Source organism: Heliangelus exortis, chromosome 1 (genome assembly GCF_036169615.1).
Source record: "Heliangelus exortis chromosome 1, bHelExo1.hap1, whole genome shotgun sequence".
Classification (NCBI taxonomy): Eukaryota; Metazoa; Chordata; class Aves; order Apodiformes; family Trochilidae; genus Heliangelus; species Heliangelus exortis.
The window spans coordinates 98329472-98350274 of record NC_092422.1 but is presented as its reverse complement, the minus strand read 5'-3'; the positions used below and the strand labels follow the sequence as shown (position 1 = coordinate 98350274).

The following is a 20803-nucleotide window of genomic DNA, read 5'->3' as shown; positions in this document are numbered from 1 at the left end:
GCATGAGGCTTTAGGTTCTTGGATGTATCTGATTCTTCCTGCAGATGCTAGTGAAGACTTTCTGTGACCATACTCAATAGAGGAAAATGAGGTGGGATTAGAAAATAAAAGGCACTTGAGAATAACAACACCTTTGTAACCTGCTGTCCTCTGATTCTCCTTCCCTTTCTTTCTTCCTTCTCCCCTTATATTAACTGCAGCCCAAGAGGTTAACACCCCAAAGCCATCGTTTTGCCACAGCAAACACAAAGAACAGACAGGCACATAATACATACAAGATACGGGGATAGAATGTAGCAATTGAAGGAACATGGGCTTCCTGCATGACCCAAGATGAACCACATGCTGAACCATTTGTAAGGTATGTTGGAGTCATGTAGGTTTCTTTAAAAAAACAAAGGGTTTCTTTCAGATCCAAATGTGAAAAAAACACATTTGGGAAAAAAAATGTGTAATTCTAGCATCTGAATCCCTACTAAAGATTTTCCTAAGTCACAGCTCACATGAGACTGAGCATCAGGGCATCCAACTCCAAACCATGCTTGAATTTAATCTCTTTCTCTCTTGGTACCATTGATAAGATTTGGCAATGTTTTCTAGTCAGGCTGAACTTGGAAAAAACAATTACATTTTTCTGGATTTAGGATGGTGCAGACAGGCAAATATTATGAAAGAATAGCAGCACATTGGATGTATCTATGCGTCAGTGGCTACTCACAACCGCTTTGAAGAAGTTATCATTTAGGTGTGTAGCCATAGCTTAAAAAGAATTTCTGAGTATGCAAAAGGTTGTCACTAAAAGTCAACATCAGCTTTAGTAAAGACTGGGCCCAGAGAACCCTCACTATCTTACCGAATAGCCTGATTTGCCTCTCATTTAGTGAGAAAGTCTCCCTACCTCAACAAACCATACCAGACAAAGAACTGAGACCATCTAACCCAGTGAAGTAGGAGACAGTTACTTCTGCATCTCTTCCCAACACACCAAGAGATGCACGGAAGGCACATGCTGAGTTTAATTGCTGAGGAAGCCATCAAGCTTATCTAACTGGCACAGTCACAAGTCAATAACGTTCCTTTTGCATTGAGTTAAATTCTGAGTAGTTTAATCACAGAAGTAATCTGGAAATGGTGACAAATCTCTTTACTCATTAAAAGCAAACAGTCCTTAGAAAGGCAAATCAAAGAGGGCTGCTGTGAGCTCAGCTCAGCATATGCTCTTTCATTAGTGGCATGGGCATTTACCAGCAGAGAGGATTTTCATGCCCTAAGTTTGTGCCATGCTCCCTTTGAGTCACTGTGAAAATCAAAAGGAAATAAATAAATAATAATAAATAAAAATAAGTAATTAAAAAATTAATTTACCACTATTACCTGTATCTCCTAGCCACAGCTCAAGGCTCAAGTCCTTATAGACATTCCCATGGGCTCATTACACTTCTAATGCACTGAACTTTTTCATACAGAAAAATGTAGTGGTATTCTTCAGTTTCAAAATCACATTTTTCTTGTGTTTACAGTCAAAGGCTTCCACAATGCCCAGGCCTGCAAAATGATCTATCAGAGTCCAGACCTCTCTTTTAATGCCCACAATCCTACTGTTAATTTCACTGAGGACTGCGAGATTGGGCTGAATAACTTTGGGCTGCCAAGTCCTATGAAGACAATCACTGTATTTTATTTTTTTTTTAACCTACATTTCAAAATCTTGGAAGCAGAGTATTTCTTTATCCACTGGCTGTTGTGTGAAAAATCATCAACATCACATGCATCTTTCATTTTATGAGGAATAAACTGAAGATCAAGAAGATTCCACATGACCACAGGTCTGGTGGTTTGAGGCATTTTTGAGGGAGTTTATTATGAATCACTATGAAAATGTTTTTAATGTTCACTTGGAGTGGAATTTTTCTCAGAGTATTTACACACATTAAACAACCTTGTCACTCCACGGGCTGTTTAGCATACCACACGCTCAACTCTGCAGGCCTGTTTGTTCTGTTAGACACACAGCAAGTTTTATTTGGTGTCGTGGCACAACAAATTGAATAAATAAAGTTACAAGAGCCTGAAGTCCCCTTGAATAACAAAATGACAGCATTCAGGCCCTCCAAGGATCTGTCCTAGAGCATCCTCACTTGAGAAATAAAGGCATACCCTTGGTTTAGCCTCAAAACCAAAGGAACTAATTCAGTGAGGGAGCATATATTGCAGAAATTACTTCCAAAGACTAGACTGGCTTCTTAATTATATTGCTTTCCATGTGGCTGTATTTTGGCTTGTCCATTCAGCCCTCAAATCAGGGGCAAGCCCACTTACAAGAAGAGTAGATGCAGAAGCAGAGTCTAAGGCCTTTCCCCTCTGAAGCATAGCTGAGTACCACTGGACTTTAAAATGACATATCCAAAGACAGCCAGTAACCTGACCCTATTCCATTTAGGATACCAAACAGTCAAAATGCTCAGCTATGTATTTCATGAAGCCCTAGCTCAAAGTTGGAATTACTGTGTTTAAATTAACTTTATGAATTATAATTTATGCTTTCCAGAGAGCTTCCAAAGAACCTCGAGGCATGCATAATTTTTGCTAGAAGATCAGAAAACACAGGATAATTCCTGAAAATAGCTCTTTTTGTTACCCAAGACAGTCACAACCGAAGTGCTTGCTTAAAACTGCACGTAACTACATCTTGGAGCAAAAAAATTCTCTGAAGAAACAGTGTTTGTGCTAACGTTGCAATCCACCACTTCCACTTAAGTTATAAGCTATAAAGTTATAAGCTGCAAAGTAAGATGCAAGAACACTGTTAACCTTTGTATAGTCTTCACAGGGAAATTGTGTTCACTTTTCTACCTTGACTAAAGCAGATTTTAGTAGGAAAACACACCTTTCCTGCCCTGCACAGGGGACCTGAAAAACATTTCAAACTTTGTTTAAAATTATTTTCCCATGAAACTTCCCATTTAGAGGTTCCTAAATTATGGTCACTGATGTCAAGTTAATAAGCAGAAGGGAATTTGAATAAAGCATTATGCAGTGCTTTGTAAAGTAAGGAAAACCTAATCTAATTTAGGTTGTTTTATTTCCAGCTCCACAACCCTCCACTTCCAGTCAGTGGCCTTGCTGAAGGCTATGGGTCCCTAAATTTGTTGAGGTATTTTTCTTATCCGAAATTTGTATGTACAGCAATGATGCAAATAGCCCACTAACACTCCAATAATGGAAAGTACACATGAAATAAAGCAGATTTAAAAACCATCAAGACAATGCATTTTTCTCATTTATTCAAATCTTCTGCAGGAAGTAAACACTGAAAGATTTAAAAAAACTTCACACTGCAATATGTACAGTCTTGTGACATCACATGAGGAAATTAATTTCTAATAAAAAAATGAGACCAGTTAGATAAATTACTGAAGACACATCACAATAAAATTGGTTGTGGTAAAATCCCGAATTCTTATATATGGCAATGAAAATCAATATTCCTTTGTTTTACAGGCATGGAATAGTCCCAGTACAATATTTCAATTATGCAAAATGGAGTTCTGAACTTACATGATTATAGATGCATGAGTACTTCATGTTTTAAAAGTAGTTTTGTGTTTGGTTGGTTTTTTTACTGGTGTTTTTTTTGTTTTGTTTTGGGTTTTTTGTTTGGGTTTTTCCTTTTTTTTTTTTTTTCTTTTTTTTTCTTTTTCCCCAGACCCTTTTGATTTGAAGCACATTCTTTCACAAAGCTAAAATACCACAGCAGAAGTCATGTCCAGAAGTGGAATACTGTTGTGTTTTGAACTGACCTGACTTAAGACTTTTTTTTTTTCTTTTCTTGGTTTTTTTTTTTCTTTTTTTTTTTTGCCAACGCACAGATGCACAGGGTCCCCCATGCACTTTTCATGCAGCAGGTAATCACAACTTTAAATAAAAGTATTTTTCTATACATTCTTCCAGACTTGCAACTGTATACATACATGCAAAAGTTTTTAAACCTATGTGATCATATTTACACTTATACATGGAATATACATAACAAAAAAAGATTAAAAGGGTGTGTGTTTTTTTTCCTTTGCATTAGAACAATACAAAATATGTATTTTTCATTAAGGAAACCACTATTTACATCACCTTTTAAAAACCAATTTCAACATATTATAGGTGTAACAAGTCAATATATTTACATTATATATAAATATATATAATATATACTTACCAGTTTACTCCTCTGTAAGATGTAGCAGAGAACAAACTGGTAATATCATGTCACTGACGTCAATGAGAGCTGTAATACTTTCACCAACATATAACAGGGAAAATTTAAACCACTCTTTTCTCTCTTTTAAAAACATTTGTAAATTAAAAATTTAAAAACATTACTAAGAGTAAATGGCTAAGAAAAGTGAAAGCTATGGCTGAATTCCCTTTTGATCTCGTAATGTTTATAAACTTCTCAACCTGCGCCGCCCGGTTAGGTGGTTATCAGCAGAGAGACCCTCCAGCCAAACACCTTTGATTCTGCGGTAATGCGTTAACCCCACATTATTTCCTCAAGCTTTGGCAGAGGAGATACTGGAAATCTGGTTCTCTCGGTCTCATCACATTCCTCTGGAAAGAAAAGGCATATCCATGTGGCAATTACAAGTCATGCCCAAAACCTAGCTAGCTAGAGTGCTACACCACCCCCGTGGGGGGAGCGGCATGAGCTTGTAGATGCCCTTTGAGCAAGGCACAGGGCGCTTACCAACCTGACTGCTGCTGCTGCTGCTGAGACTGCTCTGACTTAAGCAAGGTTACAGATAATTCAGGTGTCAGTCCCCAGGGGCTGCAATTGCAACTTTGAAGTGTAGCATGGACACATCCCTAACTTATTTCTCCCAGTGGTCTTGCCCAGCTACACTGGGATGTGATTCTCCTCCCCTTCCTCCCTGCTCCTTTGGTGTCAGGATCACACAACAGCACCCATCAAGCCTGCAACTCTTGGCCTGCACAGCTACTGCTGCCAGTATCTGACCAAAGATCCCATTTTCCAAGTCTATAGTCTGAAGATGTAACTGCAACCTCATCCTCCTGGGATTGCAGAGCTACCTTGGGCTCTTCCACCCCCACAGACTAAGGAAACATTATTTGGGACACCCAAAATGCATATCCTAGTAGTGAATGTCTGCTGAACCAAGGAAACAGGAGTTGCTGCAAATACCAAGCATCACTCAGATGACCTTGGTTTATCAGACTCCTACAGGAACCAGCAGAAATCCAACATCTTTGAGTTGCCTGGGAAAACACGGCCAGCCCTGCCAGCCCCTCTGCTGGTGCAGCAAAACCAGATCCTCTGCACCCCTCCACCCCCTCTTTTCTGATGGAAAAGTCCCCAAGGAAAACAATGGGTACCCCTTTTTACTCACCTATCCTATAAGATAAAAAGTTATTCAAGAGCCTTTGGTCCTCAGTTTTAAAGGCTGTAAAAGTGGATGCAGCAGATTTTGAAGACCTCTCTTCCCTAGGGAGGGGTAACATCAGTGATACAAGACAACTGTTGCTCCCTTATCAGCTGACAGAAGAGCATTAGGTTGGCCTGCTCTAAACTCTCTCAAGGGCCTCATCATCACACTACATGATGCTTGAGATTGCAATGTCTACAAGAGGCAAGATTCTTCCATGAACAGCATCAGCATGTTCTGAAACAGAATTCTTGCATATTATATTTAACAGACGTCTGTGAGAATGGTAATACCCTTTCAATTAGTATCACCTAAAAAGGAAGCTAAATCATTTACTGGTCTTTAACATTTTAACTTAAATGTTTTATAAAACTTTAAAAACTAAATGTTCAAAAGTATATATTATAACAATAGACTACCATAGAATAAATACACAGGTATGCACACTCCTAGACTCCAGTATTACTTTTTGTTAGGGTTAGACTCTCCTTCCTACTTTTCATCTCAACTTGGTTTTGATGAAGTTTTTATAACCAGATTATTTCAAATCCTTTCAAGCTGCATTTTCCTGTGGAGCTCTTCCAGTAAATTATAGCCCTGTATTTACTCTGGGGACCATCTATTACTCTATATTGTATATATTTCCTAGCTATATACATGTTGTTTCCAGAAAAATAATTAATTAAGACTTTAAGAGACATTTAATGTATGGAACAAATACCAACTTTTTAATATTTCTGCTGGGTTGACTCATATAAAAAGAATTCAGTACCACTGTCAATCCAAAATATACTTTATCTGGTTAATGATTATTCTACGAAACATCTGAATTGTCATTGGGCCACTTATAAATGCAATATTAAAGACAAACAAAATTTTATTTTTATATTATACTTCAGACAATGACATTTAAAATGATACTAGATTTGTGTGAAGGTTTTAAAATATAAATCTTCTTTTTACAGCCCATTAATATATTATGCTTCACCCAAATAACATAAAAATATATCTTTAAATTGCTCTTTTTATTTCGCATATAAACCAGGGGGAATGTTTTATGTCAGATACTGCCAAATATTTGTGTTCCCTAAAAGAAGGAAACCCCCAGAGAGGGTAAAACAGAATAGTGGTGAACTTTCCATCTGGCAGAAAGAAGAAGCCCCTTTAAGCAGGGACTGCACTGGAAAGAAGAGAACCTGATCCCATGCTGGGGGTAGAGGACACAAGAGGGACAACAGCTTGCTCTGTGTCTCAGCAAGCAATCAGTCTAGGAAAAGGATCCCTGAAACCAAGCCAGAAAGGAAAAGAGCAAAATGCCCCATCACTCATCTCTGCTACACAAACACGAGACGGACAGAAACAGCAGTCTTGTCATGTTATCGACTCCCAGTGGTGAGAATGGTCAAAATGGAAAAGGGTAGCTTTCATTAGCTGTGCAAGCCAGCTACTGAAGCTGTTTACTGTTAGCACAGAGCATTATCACTGAAATTAGAAGCTACTGAGAACACTTTTTTTCAGGGGAGTTAAAGTTCAGCAAAACTTACACTTGTCAATAACTCATAATTTAGAAGAGCTGGATTTTTTCCTCCTCCCCCATGAGAAATAAAGGCTGCAAATGGAGTTAACACTGACAGTGTTAACAGGGAAGCAGAGCCACATGGCTCTTCCCCAGCCAGCAATTCTTTTCAGGTGTCTCAGCTTTGACCGCAATTTTCAGTTCCTCCCATCTCAGGCTGATATTGCCAGATGTTACAAATCACAGCACAGGTGGGGATTGAGGAAAAGGGCAGAGGAGGATTTCTCAGACACGTCCCGCTATCCATTACAACACATGACAAAACCACAATTTTATCCTCGGTGCAACTTGAAAAATTATTCTAAAACCAGGTTTTCTGCAGTGAAAGGGGAGTGCATTAAACCATGCATCAGCTGTTCAGAGAGTAATAAATATTGGCAGAATATGGATCCTATTCCCTGGCTGTAGGAAGAGGCCAACACATTTTTCATTACAATTCTATTCCATCTGTGAGTGAAACTCTGATGTGCTGCTTTAGTGCAGCTGGTATTCTTCTGCAGGGGAAGGAGGATGGAGCTAAGCAGACAATTTCTATCATTGGCATATTCCACCATCTTCCTCACCAGATACACACACTAAGCCTTCTTAATTGCACTACTCCAAGAGGCATTTTGGGCTTCCCCTTTTAAGCAGTAAAGTGACAGGAACGTGCCAACAAAGAGACTCATACAGTACTTGCATGGCCTACAAAAATTTGCCTTTTGTAAAAAAACTTAGAAAAAAACCTTAATCTAACCAGTAACTCATAGCAATGGCTAAGGATTCTGAGGAAGGCATTTGACAAGAGCAGGGAAAGGAAGAAAAATAGATGTTTACACCACTATTCTGGCAGGACCACAAAAAAGATTTAAAAGTAACAATACAAATTTTGGAAGCACTAAAAAATACATTTCAGTGCATTTCAATTATTAACACTGACACAGGTTTTCCAATATGATTAGCTAATACCCTGGATGGACTGCTCCATTTCTTAAAAATTATTCTTAACATTTCACAAAACATATTAACCATAAAAAAAAAAAAAAAAAAAAAAAAAAAAAAGACCCCAAAAAAAACCCCCAACAAACCAAAAAAACCAAACCCCAAACCCTACACTGTCTCTATGCTCAAGCTTCCCCAAAAAAAGGATTATTTTACAGGGAGGGAGAAAACGCAGCATTACCACCACCTAGGCTGTATGCTTACACTTTGTTATACCAAAAACTTGCAATTCCAAATAAGACTCTGATCAAAGAGTACTCGTAACTTAATCTGATGCATACAGAAATGTCTTGTACAAATTACGACCTTTATAGTTTCCTTGTGACAACCTACTGTAATGCAAATTTTATCTACATGTATTTTAAATAACATCACCAGAAAAATAAAAAGTTTACCAAATGAAAACATTTCAATTAGACCATGCTTCTCTAAAATCATGCTCAATTTATACAGTAGTCAAGTTCGAACTAATTTTTATTTTTTCTTTTTTTTTTTTTTCCTTTTTTTTTTTTTTTTTTAAAACAAAAATTCAAAACCATTGATTGTAAACTCATTGAAGAGGCTGTAGTCTATTCCGGCTCTTTTTTGATTGTTAGCACTTTTTCCAGAAGTCCATGCACTTCTCCATTCACACCATGTTGATGAGAGGTGTTACTCCCCATATGGCTGTTGTAAGGGCTTCTTAAGTTATTAAAAGGAGTTTTAAGATCTGCATCGGATGTCAACTCCTCTTTGATTGTAACATGAGTTGAACTATCAGTAAATGAAGGTTCATTCCAGATTTCCTTGTCATGTGCTTCTTGGCTACTAACAGAGTTGCCACCTTTCTGTAACATGTAGTACAATATTGGATTGGTTTTGGTCAGTCTTGGAGAGTCTTTCTCATAATCATTCTTGTCCACACCTGTGATCACCCATCTGATGGGCCCTTTTTCACTGGGCATGGAACACGCACTAAACTGGTCGGTCTCAAGTTTAGATATTGTACTGCCCAAATGTTCAGGGAAGGGGGAACTGGCAGGACTTTTTACTGCTACAGGATACTGAAATGTTCTATGATCTACAGAATTGTTCTGTTGCACAGGGCTTCCCATTAGCCCGCTTACTGAAGAAATGCTGAATTCAGGTTTATTAACTGTTGCACTGGTTTTGTTTCCTTTTTTCTTGCCCTCTGTTAGTACATTATTCCTATGTTGTGACAGATCTCTCTCACAGTTTTCTGAGAGAAGCAGCTGTTTCAACACATTAAAGCCTTTACTATCTCTAGACCAACCCCTATTTTCGCTTTCGTTATTTGAACCACGACTTACAGCGTATTTAAATTCAGCATCATTTCTGCTGAATTTTAGTTCCTGCTGGTTAAGCAAAGGCCCATACAACGCCTCTGTGGGAGAAGCGTGATTGTTTGCAGCATCAGACATATTACTTTTCATCTTTTTTAATGGACTTTCTAAAGGCTCAGCATGAAGCTTCCTCTTCTTCGGTACTGTGCAAAGACTCTTGGATTCAAGGTGTGCCAGCTCATTGTTTCGGTGACTTCTGTCCAGCTCATCTGCAGGGTAGCGATCTTGATTTTGTCTCAGCAACCAACTTAGCAGGCCATTTTTGGAGAAAGAGAAATCTTGAGGGGAAAGAGGCTCGGATTTCAACTCCTCGGATGCTGGAGAAGCAGCTGTGTTTCTCTGTGAACGTGAATGAACAAATCCTTGAAATTTGTTACCCTTGCACTCTCTTACTGGTTGTGCATTTGAATTATAAGGAACGCTTGATTCATCAGATGGTTCAGTTTTTATTTTCACCGTCAATATTTGCTCACTCAGAGCCTTATCTGTCTGTTCTTGAGAACTTTCATCTCTTAAAAGCATCCTCTCTTTCTTTTCACTTTTACCTTTATTGGGAGTTCCCAGAAGCAACTGAAGGACAGTGCGCCTTTCAAGGAGATTTTCTATTTCCGAACCTGGAAGTCCTTGTTCGGCGGGTGCAGGCTGACAACTGAATATTTTGTTATTTTCTTCATGCGTACCCAATTTATTCGTAAGCAGAGGGCTGTTCAATCTATCAATCAAGCCTACAGGCTTATCTGTGTTCCCTGCTAGCAGCTGTTTGCCAGCTCTTTGTTCTTCACTTGACACAGAAGTCTGCATGCCGCACTGAGCGAGGTTCTGCAACAGCTTGCTCGCACTGAAAGCCGAAGAGTTCTGGGGACTATCGTTCCTGCTCAGCTTGGCTCCTTGAATTTCTTTGCTTTTAGAGAGGTCTATCAAATGTTTAGATGCAGGATTCACCAGCCTGTCCGGCTGGACACTGCAGGCATACGGTGGCGAGCTACGCTTGATGGCTAATGACTGGTGTGAGAGATTTATAGGAGAGTCTGCTTTTGTAGAAGCCAGCAAAGGTGGAGTGCTTAAAGGAGTCATTCGGTTTGCACTGGGACTGTCACTAACAGGAGTCCTTTTACCAGTCTGTACAGTGAATTTTGCCACATCAGCTGCACTGTGTGGTCCCTGAGGGTCGTTGCTCTTGTCTACCTTTTCTTCACTTTTATGTCCAAGTAACAGCTGAAGTAATGTTACTTTCTGATGAGGATTCAGCTTAGAAGCTTTTGGAGTGTCTTTGTCTTCCTTGTTCTCTGGACAAGAAACTTTTGGATCCCAGTTATGAAGCAAGGACTGAGTCAGGTTATCCAGCGATGCAGGTGGACCTGCCTCTGGTTTATCTGTCCTCTGTTTAAAGGATAGGTCTATCGGAAGGCAGTTGGAATGGGAGCTTTCATCATCACTGCTGTCATCTTCTGTAAAACTAGGGTTGTTGTCTGAATACTCATCAATAGTTGTTGGTGTGCTACTGTCTTCAAAAATGCTGGCTCTCTCACTCTGTTCATGACCTTTTACATGTTTGGTGGTATTCTGGCTTTTCAGTAGATGCAAGAGCAAACTGTTGCTGGGAGAGGTTTTCACATTACTCCTTTCCAAAGTACTTTTGTATCCCATATTTTTGGGAGGTGAATGCATGACTCCCGCTGAACTCTGAAACGGTGCCACGCTGCTTTTGTTAGATGCTGTTTTGGTTGATGATCCTGTCTGACCATTGAGATGGCTTGTCATTCCTTTTGCTAAACCGAACTGGCCAACATCTTTCTGAGAACTTTCTTGTAATCTGGCCATGGCTGCAAGCCTCTCACTTGCTATTTGATTTGCATTTTGTGCTTTTAAAGCGTGTTCCCTAGAGTACTGCTGCAAGTGAGCTTCACTTGAAAGGAGTAAAGCTAGCTGGCTGCAGGCCACGCTGGGCTTGGGGGAAGCAGCAGGACTGGAGCGTTTCTCTACCATACTTGCAACTGCCTGTAACCTTGCAGCACACGACAGAGGCTCATTTAGCACTTTAGGTCCACTCTGCACTGCATGAGGAGATTCTACAAACCTCTCTTTGGGCAGGTTCTTTGTTATATCAGGCAAGCTGCCGTCCAGCTTCTGATCTTTAGCTTTGCTCTTCTTCAGCAGAGTCTTCAGGTGACTGGATGCAACACCATAGCAGCTTAAATCTTTCTCCACTTGTAAAGAATCGTGGCTAAGGGAATACTCTTGCTCCTTGAGGCTCTGCCTAATCTGTTGTGACAGAGCAACACTCTGCAGCCTAGAGCTGAATGACTGAAGCAAAGAGGCAAGTAATGTGCTATCCTGTTTGCCTTTAGGCACATTTTCAACCATGCCAGCTAACAAAGCTTCCTTTTTTCCATCTAAATCCACTATGGAATCAGACAACCGCCTTCTCTTTGCTGCATTCCAGTCTTCAGAAGACTGCAACAGTCTTGCTTTTTTGAGGTGCAGCATGCCAGATCCCTGATAGGTATTTGTGTTAAGAACTGGACCATTACTTTGGCAGCTGGGAAATAAATTTCCAGAAATCTTAAACTTTTGATCCTCTCCACTATGCCCAGTAGACTTTTTGTCAACTGCAGTACCTGAGCCTCCTGCTGCTTGATGCATTAGTAATCCCTCTAGGTAAGTTAGAACAACAGAATCCTGGTGCATCTCAGAGCCAAGCTCTTCTCCATGAGTCATGTTCAATAAAAGTTTCCAAAAGGGCTCTGGTTCTATTCACTTCAAAGACTAGTTTTGCTGTAGCTGAATCCAGATGCAGAGTTAACAAATAACAGGCAGGCGTCTATGGAGTTTTCTCACAGACTTTCAAAAACAACACAAAATGTCATATTCCAAGCAGGCTTCTTCCAGTATATACTGTTTGATAAGCCACGTTTCCAATCATATCAATCTGCTAATATCTAGAATATTTATGAAAGATGTCTAGAAGAAGCATTCAAAACATGGTTCCACAGTAATAAAGTTCCATTAAATATTTGCTGCCTTCTTCCTCCAGGAAACCAGCTTGTTTTTCATCTTTTTCCATCTCCACCAAGCACATAGAATTCCTAAGTGGGAAAAAAAATAAAAAAGTGGTCAAGAAAGAAAATACTTAGGTTAAGATCTAATTAAAAGAAGACTTTATTATTTATTTTTTTAAAAAACTTTAAAAAACCCACACTGTCAGAGAGAGATTCAGGATATATATAAGTAATAACCATATTTCACAAGAAATTAGAAGTCAAAGTACACGGCAACTTCTTTGAAAAACTTCGTAAAAACAATTCTGAGTCAGAAAATTTTACACAAAAATTATGCTTAACTATCATAAGCATAGCTGTTACAAGTGTTCATTCCTCTATCCTACAGATCAAAATAAGTAATAGCAACTATGAAAAGAAAATCTTAATGTACTCGATACAGTTTTACAAACTGACTGTAAAATAAATGTTTTATTTTACATTACAGTTGCCTCAATTTTTCTTCTTATTATACAATTATGCAGCACAAGCAGAATACCACTCTAAAAGAGAAAGGGAGAAAAGGCGTGCCTGAAGTCAATGTTTAGGTTAATATTGAATCTTTTTTCAAATAACAGAATAGGTAGCACCATCTGCAAGTGCATTTTTGTTTGCTGGGTAGATGATATGGCTAAAAGTTGAAACCAAGTTGTCACTGCTGCTCAGGACTATCTACTATGATAGCACAACAGGGATGAAATCTGTTGTCACAACTCCCAGCTACCACCAGGCCTGTAGAAGAATCGTGGGATTAGAGGGGTGAAAAGGGGTGCATGCATTCCTGATATAATATAAATCCTTTTTGTTGAATGATTTTTGCCTTTCCCTTCTTTGCATGTTTAAATATATAATGGTAAAAAAAACAGGTCTTCTTTGAAGTCTTGTTATTTTCAAAGTGTGCAAAGTATCTCTAATCCATAACTTCCTTGGATGAGGCAGTATGCTACAAAAATCTGTTTTAAAAAGCACAACCATGGCACTTATACTAGATGCCTCTCTTCTGTTTTAGTTATATTAGAGGTCAATGATAGCATGAACAACTCATACAGTCAGCACAGTTCAGTACTGAGTTCATTACACCACACCTGCCTAGTCCTTTACTCATTCAGCTCTTAACCAGCATAAATATTCAACATGAGCAAAACTAAGTGGCTTTCCACGTACCTAACTCTGCAATTTGCTTTCATGGACTAAAAGCCCATTGAAAGTTTGTATTTCCATGTTTTAAAAAAGATGTACGCAGATTAAATCCTTGCCTCCTTAAAGTGAATAAATCTTCTATGATTGATCTCCCTGAGGCTCTTTTTTTAATTCAAAAGCTACAGGCAATGAGAAGTCAGAAGAATGTCAGATCTGAAAAAAGTAAAGAACCAAAAGAACAACTAAGTAGCTGTAATGTTAAAAGACTATCTATCCTCCTATGCAAATACTCCCTTACTTGATTTTGTCATTTAGAGAAACTCTAAAAAACGAGATCTCAATAAAGTAATAAAACAAAACAAATAAAATAAAAAACCCAAAATACCAGCAATGCATTGTGCTGTAAATGTGTATAGCCATGTGACTAAATAACAAATGAAAAGTTGGTAGCTACTGCTGGGGGTCTCAATGCTTCTCTGAGAACTGCATGTCTTGTGTTGACCAGCATGTACATTATTACCTGTAGAAGACAGTGGAATACGTAACTACAACATAAATGTGGATTCATCTACTTAAAAAACCCATCATCTCACTGTTCCTTCAAACACCTGTGCATCTCTGGTGAGCTTTTCTAGAGTTTCAAAAAACAGAATAAAATATCAGTAATAACAAATACTTACCAAAAAAGTTTATAAAAAAGGAAAGGATCAAAATTTCCAATGAATATATCAAGAATACAGCAACCACAACATCAATATAGCTAGTCTCACTTCCTCAATCATTGGGGAATAGACTTCATCTGGAAAATCAAGTTTTTCAACTTAAAAAAACCTGTTTATCTGTAGCCACATTTGTGCATTTCAAAACAGAAGTAAGCTGATATCAGACTGTTCTTAAAAAGGCATGAGTAGCATTTGATACCCTATGTTTCATGTTTAAGATAACTGAATTTTTTTTTCAAGATTTCTTACTATCTGATAAAAGCAAGCCTTGCAGGTCACCTTTAAAATCAAGTCCCTAACAAATGAAAATCAAGTCCCTAACAAATGGACCATTAAGCCAATATTCAGTAAACCTTTACTCATTATAGCTTTGGGTAATTAAAAAAAAAGATGATGCATTTATGCATATCCCTCAGGTAGTAAAAACATCTGTTGCAGGAGATGACACTTGTAGGCAATACAGCTTACATAAAAGAACTAATCTAAGAAGTGTTTTGTCACCTTTTCTTTTTTCATTTTCTTTAATTACTCCATGCTAAGAAAATACCAGTACTTTTTCAGAAACTGGACTGATGCAAGGAGTCTTCATGAAAGAGAGCGGAATCTGAAAAGCACTTAACATGTAAGGAACGGGACAACAGGAATCCTCCTAAAGAGCCTGTTCTGATCTGGTGCCGCAGCAGCTATTGCAGTTACAAAACCTTACATGACCTAATGTACAATACACAAATGTGATTAAATCATCTGTCAAGAACTTAAGCTCAGGTTGTAAGAAAAAGTCCCTACACCTATACCTTACTTGTGATGGAAAAACAGGTAGTTAATATTTCAGGATTTGAAGGCAATCTCATAACTAAGCATGCCCAACAAGTTCTGTACTTAGTATGCTTTTCTTCAATTGTCTGAAGTGTGGTCATGTGGAAAATGAATCCACTTTGGAAATCAATGATTAGTTGGACACTAAAGCAACCATTTGGCAACCTTTTATAAACATACAGACTGCACCAGAAATTTCCCTGGGTCCACTGAAATATATATATATATATATATAAGTATTTATTCTCATTATTAAATACTATCCCAGAAATTACCAGAGAAAAGTAAAAAGAGCATGAAGAAACAAAGCAGAAGGAAAAGAGAAGGCCTAGAGCAATACATGTTGTATTTCCCAGTAAGAGCTGAAGTAGCCTTACTGCAACAAGCTTCTAATGTTAATCTGTTATCTGTGAATCCCTAGATCTAAAAATACTATTGACAAAATTAATTGATAAAGTTGATGTGTTTTCTTGACTACATTACTTTATATGCACTGCTTTTTGTTGTTTCAAAGATCTTCTCCCAGATCTCTGTATCATAACAAATAAATACAAGACTTGTTTTTTGCAGAGACTATTTCCATAAACATGTGCTGATCACAGCTCATTGAGCCAAGTTTACCTAGAAAGAACTAAAGCAGCAGCAGGATTTGCAGCACAAATGCTGTAACCTCCAGAGAGACTCCTTGGGAGGATTGGGAAATCAGTCCTACAGCCTTTTAAAACGTGCCTAAGAGACACTGTGGGCAGAATACGGAAGACAAAAGACTATTAAAATGTACACTGAACTATCTGGGTCCAGAACATTAACTCTGGTTTTGCAGTTGCTTGCATTTATCTTTGCTTGCAAACTACTGATATATGTTGCTGACACAAAGATTGCAAAAGAATTATGATAACACAGTTTCAGATGCTTCACTTATCATAAAGTGTCACTGCTGCAAAAGATAAAATTTGACAACTCATCCTCTAATAGGTTAAACTACAACATCTGAGCCAATGGCTTTTTATTCCTGAATGTATATGAATTTGTTTAAAGAACTATTTAAATTAATGATTGTCTCTACCTAGACTCCAAACAAATGGCAGCCACAACAGATATTCAGCTGCTGGCATTTCGGAAATTAAGAACACAAGTTAAACTAGAGAAGTGAAATCTAGAAGACATCCTTTCCAATATTCCAGACTAGTATTTCTAGCTAAATGGAATAGAGAGCCACACTAAATCAACATCACTACACCAGTATTATTAAAATAGGAAGGCTACACAATCTAATTGTGATAACTCAAACTTGGTATTCTCAAGGTGTCTTCTTCTGTAGTCTTAATTCAAGATCTTATGCTTAAAATGGCCAGCAGATCACCCACATGAACACTTACTAAAGGAGAGATTATTCAAACTCATTCACAGTGCTAGGATGAGGCTAAGATATGCATACATATACACAAAGAAAACCTTTATATTAACTTCATTTAAGGCTTCTTTAATGACTATTAAATCCCTATAGCAATTTTATGTTCCATTTTAAAACTGAGTAAAAACATTAATTTACAGAGTTAAAATCAAAATGGTCTGCATAATGAAAAGCTTTAGTTATTTAATACATTCAGTGTTCTAATAGTTAGAAACTACTGGAAGAACAAGGGGAAAAAAAAAAAATCCCTCAGTAGCTGCCTTCCCGTTCTCATATTCCCAAATGTAAAGGCTACAACCCACCACATCAACCAATGGCTCAGACAGTTATGTTAATTATTACGGATTTGAAGAATGCAGTGCAGTGATTACAGTGGCAGCCTAGGATCCAGGGGTCCAATTACTCTCTGTGCTGCAGACAGGCTGTCTGACTTCTGGTTTTACTTTTCTGTACCCTGTTTTCCCAGATGGAGTAATATATGTAAACTTCAGAAAGATAATTGAGAGTAAATGTATTAAAGGCTGTGTGTTGCTTAACAGCTCCAGGAACAGCACAAGAACCTAAACCATCAGATTTTAAATGATTCCCCATCTTTACAGCTGCCTGCAGTGAAATGCTGCAGCGCACAGTGAAATTAACATCTCCAGAAAATTTCCTAGATGCACTGGAAATTGCAGCAGAATCTTCAGTGAACTGGAGGGTGGAAAATGAGACTATCTGTCCCTGAATTATTTTGCTATTAAGATCAATTTGTGCTTCTTTGATTTTAGCAGGCAGGAAGGATGTATTCTGAGAGCTGGCACAAACACTTCAGTTGCCTCTTTTTTTGCTAAGGCTGTAAGCACTGAAACAGGCCTGATTTAACAACAACCAGGGTACCAAATCCACAAAGCTACACAAACATGCAGGTACTTCAACAGCACTTAAGGATGTGCTTTAAGAGAATCAAGTATCTAAGTGCTTTGCTGAATTCCTGCTTTATGTCAGAAATCTGTTGAGATGAATGGAGCAGCTGAGACCTCTTCACAGTTTTGATTCAGTCTGTCAAGACATTCTGAAGGTTCCCTTTGCAAACGTAATTTAGAAAGACAAAAAAAACCCAACAGTGATCAGATGGTGGGGCAAAATTCAGCAATAAATGTGTGCATTCTTATATTGTTGCACTCAAAAGAATTTAGGAAAGGCTTGTTGATTCCCAAGCTAAATTAATTAAAAAACCCAAAAACCTAAGCTCCAGTTCTACAGGTGTAGAATACCACTTTGAGAGAGTGAAACCAGGCTTTTTCTCAGGCGTATAGCATGTTACCCACTTCTCCCCCATTCCCTGACTCCAAGAAACATCTTAAACATAGGAAGGCCAGTCCAGCACTCCTCAGTACCTCAGGCAGGGAAGGACACAGGGGGAATCACCTCACAGCAGCAGCCAGGGTTTCTGGAGGGGCTTCCGTAGCATCCCCCACCCCAGGCAGGGCTGTTCCCTGGTTCTGCTCGGGATAGCAGCTGGGGAAGCAACAGCCATGGATGGCATCCTAGCCAAGTCCTGTGCAAGGATGTGACATGGAAAAGCTTTAGCCTGCTGTTGTGTTAAGCTGTGTACAGCCAAATGTGGTCCTGACCTCACTTTATTTTCTGTAGAAAGTTTTAGACAACAGAAAAGGATGTTGCTTTTTTCAGGATTGGGGATGGTAGGGTGGTGGTGGAAAGAGGGTGAGTGGGAAGGTAACAGACCCAAACCAGCCCAATCAAAACCTTCTGATAATTTCAGTGGCTGAAATGGTGGGGGTTTGAAAAATACTGCAGAAAACAAGACTTCCCAACAGTTGATGCAATAGCTCGAAGAGATGCAAAACTGGCCATTTTGCAAAGACACGAAACCACTGAGTAACTGTGAAGTACTAAGTCACATAAAATTGACAGGAACACAGAACCAGCAGCACAGCAGACACAAGAAACAGTTTTTCCTGTGAGAATAAGACTTGACAGACCATTGGACTGAAATGTTAGCAAACCATCAACTGAATGGGGAAGAAAAAAACCCAACTGTTCTGGCGCAGAGACTATTTAGATTTACTTTGGCTCTTAAGAGACTGCTAAAATGTAAATGCTCATTACTGTCGCTGTTAATTGCAGCTCCAGAGGCACATAAGGAACGGGAGGCTGTTCCTAAATACTCCCTGTGGGGTGCAGAAAGGGGGATTCAGACACGTCATCTTGGTGTCCCTCAGCTCCTCAGATTTCAGATGGGATACTCCACAGTCCGGGAATCTGTGACTCACCCAGACCATGCAATACCACCTCATGGCAACGAGGTGCTTTGGGTTGGTATGTAATATATATCAAGGGGGAATATAGTATTTCCACTGCCTGCTTAAATGAGGTGTGGAAATGTAAGAGAGATTTTAGTATTTCTGCAGAGACCCTTTTGGGGAGGTGGCAAGGCAGGCTGAGCACGTTTGCGCCCATGCGAGGAGAGATGTAAAAGTCAGAATGCCCCAAACTTGACGGCAAAGCATTTTCATGTGAAAAATGAAAAAAAAAAGCCTTAGCAGTGCAGGCTACATAGCAGCTTCTACCCAGCCCTGGGGGAAAGCACACTGCACAGAAATGCCCACCTAACTCTGACACACAGGTCTCCCCCGCGAGCAGGGACAGTATGAGGATGAAAAACAGCAACCTGAGAGCAGCGGTGCTCACAGAAAAAGGCACATCTGTGCTGCAGACTGATGTGCAAGAGTCAAGACAGCTCAGGTGCCAGAGTAAGCTTAGCCTGGTGGCAAAGAACCCCACGGAGGTTAACCTGCCCCAAGAAGCTGGGTATTTCAACACAGAGCTTTTCTGCTGTGACCTGTCCAATGCTGGCACTTGACCCACCTCAGCTGTCTCTTCCAGAAAGCAGTGTGCAGCTTATCATGGCTGCAGGCAGATATTTTTTCCTAAGGTACATGTGACAAAGCTACAGTAAGCAGGAAAAAACAAACAAACAAAAAAACACCAAAACAACTACCTTCAAAACAAGAAAAAAATTCCTCACCCATCAATACCCCCAAAACAAGCAATGCCCCAAAACAAAGAAAGTAAGTATATGAGGGTGGGGGAAATGAGGGACCAGACATAAGTGCCATAAAAGCTGAGTTTGTGAATGCCTTAGTAGCAATTCTCAAGGCTTAAAAGTATACTCAAGTGTTGTACACAGCTTAATTTAATTCTGGCCCGCACCTCCTGCTAAGAAGTTCTGCTAAATTCAGAAACAAATCACATGTATGGCTTTTGGCACTCTTCAAACAATAGCAAGTGTAAGTCTACCTTAAATTATTATTTCTTATTCTAAGAAGTAAGAGAATTAAGGATCACAAACAAATCACTCTTAAATGTGGAAAACCCCATCGTGCTGATGTAACTTACGATTTACCTTTCTGAGTGGTTCAGAGCAACTTCAGTCAATTCCTTAACACAAGCCCACTGTGCATGGATATTTGTTCCTATAAATACTACAGGAGGAACAATTATTTGTTCTATAATGGTACTTTAAAAGGGCATCTTAATTTCTTGATCAGGATCTGTTAACACTCAAGACATGAACCTAGAAATATATTCTTTGCCAGCTCTTTGCCAGCTGTAGCATGAAGAGGAACAGACATTCAACTTATAAATGCAACCTGTGAAGGAATTGAGTCTTTGACATCTAAAACTGCCCCTTGAGCACTGATTCAGTGATCTTGAAAAAGGGCAAAACTAAACAATAAGGCTAGAAAGTAGAACATTCAATCTACCTCTCAAATAAGGGCAGGAGTGCAGGTGGGGGATTCTATCACTAAATCTCAACTAACTTGAGTAGTGTGATGATCACAGATCTGAAGTACAGCGAGGAGAAAGGCTTTTGGTTAATAGTCTTTTTATTCAAGAGAGCAAGAGCTAGCAGGCACAAAAATATATACTAAGACCTGTTTGCAGGATAGAAGGGTGGATAACATAGTGGTAGGTACCACAGAATGGACACAGGATGCATCTTTCTTTTTAAAACTACTTTCCTATAAATATGCAAATAAAAGGAAACTAACAACCAGATTCCTATTCCCTCCAACACATACCAAACCAAATCACTGATTATGCATTTAACTCTATGTCAACTCCCCAAGAATGAAACTTGATTAATATACAGTGAAGAAATCAATGGCCTCTTCTGGACAATCATGCTTTTGAGTTACGATCAATGCACGTAGATAATGCATTTCCACACAACTCTGACCTTCTGCTTGTTGAAGGGATCTGAAGATGCAGACATTTATTGACAGCACTACAATAAAATCGTGTATGCTTGAATTTGTCGGAATAACCATA

General features: G+C 38.9%; 1 protein-coding gene across 21 annotated transcripts in view; it reads right to left on the bottom strand.

Annotated features, from left to right (window-relative positions):
* Window positions 1-3267: 3267 nt before the first annotated feature.
* The window catches only part of NRIP1 (nuclear receptor interacting protein 1), a 101012-nt gene continuing 83476 nt past the window's right edge, over window positions 3268-20803 (bottom strand). For all 21 annotated transcript variants that reach the window (XM_071755567.1, XM_071755486.1, XM_071755624.1 and 18 more), the window contains one exon: window positions 3268-12421. In XM_071755567.1, coding sequence (XP_071611668.1) covers window positions 8562-12053 — 3492 coding nt within the window. In that variant the 5' untranslated portion in view covers window positions 12054-12421 and the 3' untranslated portion in view covers window positions 3268-8561. The remainder of the gene's footprint in view (window positions 12422-20803) is intronic.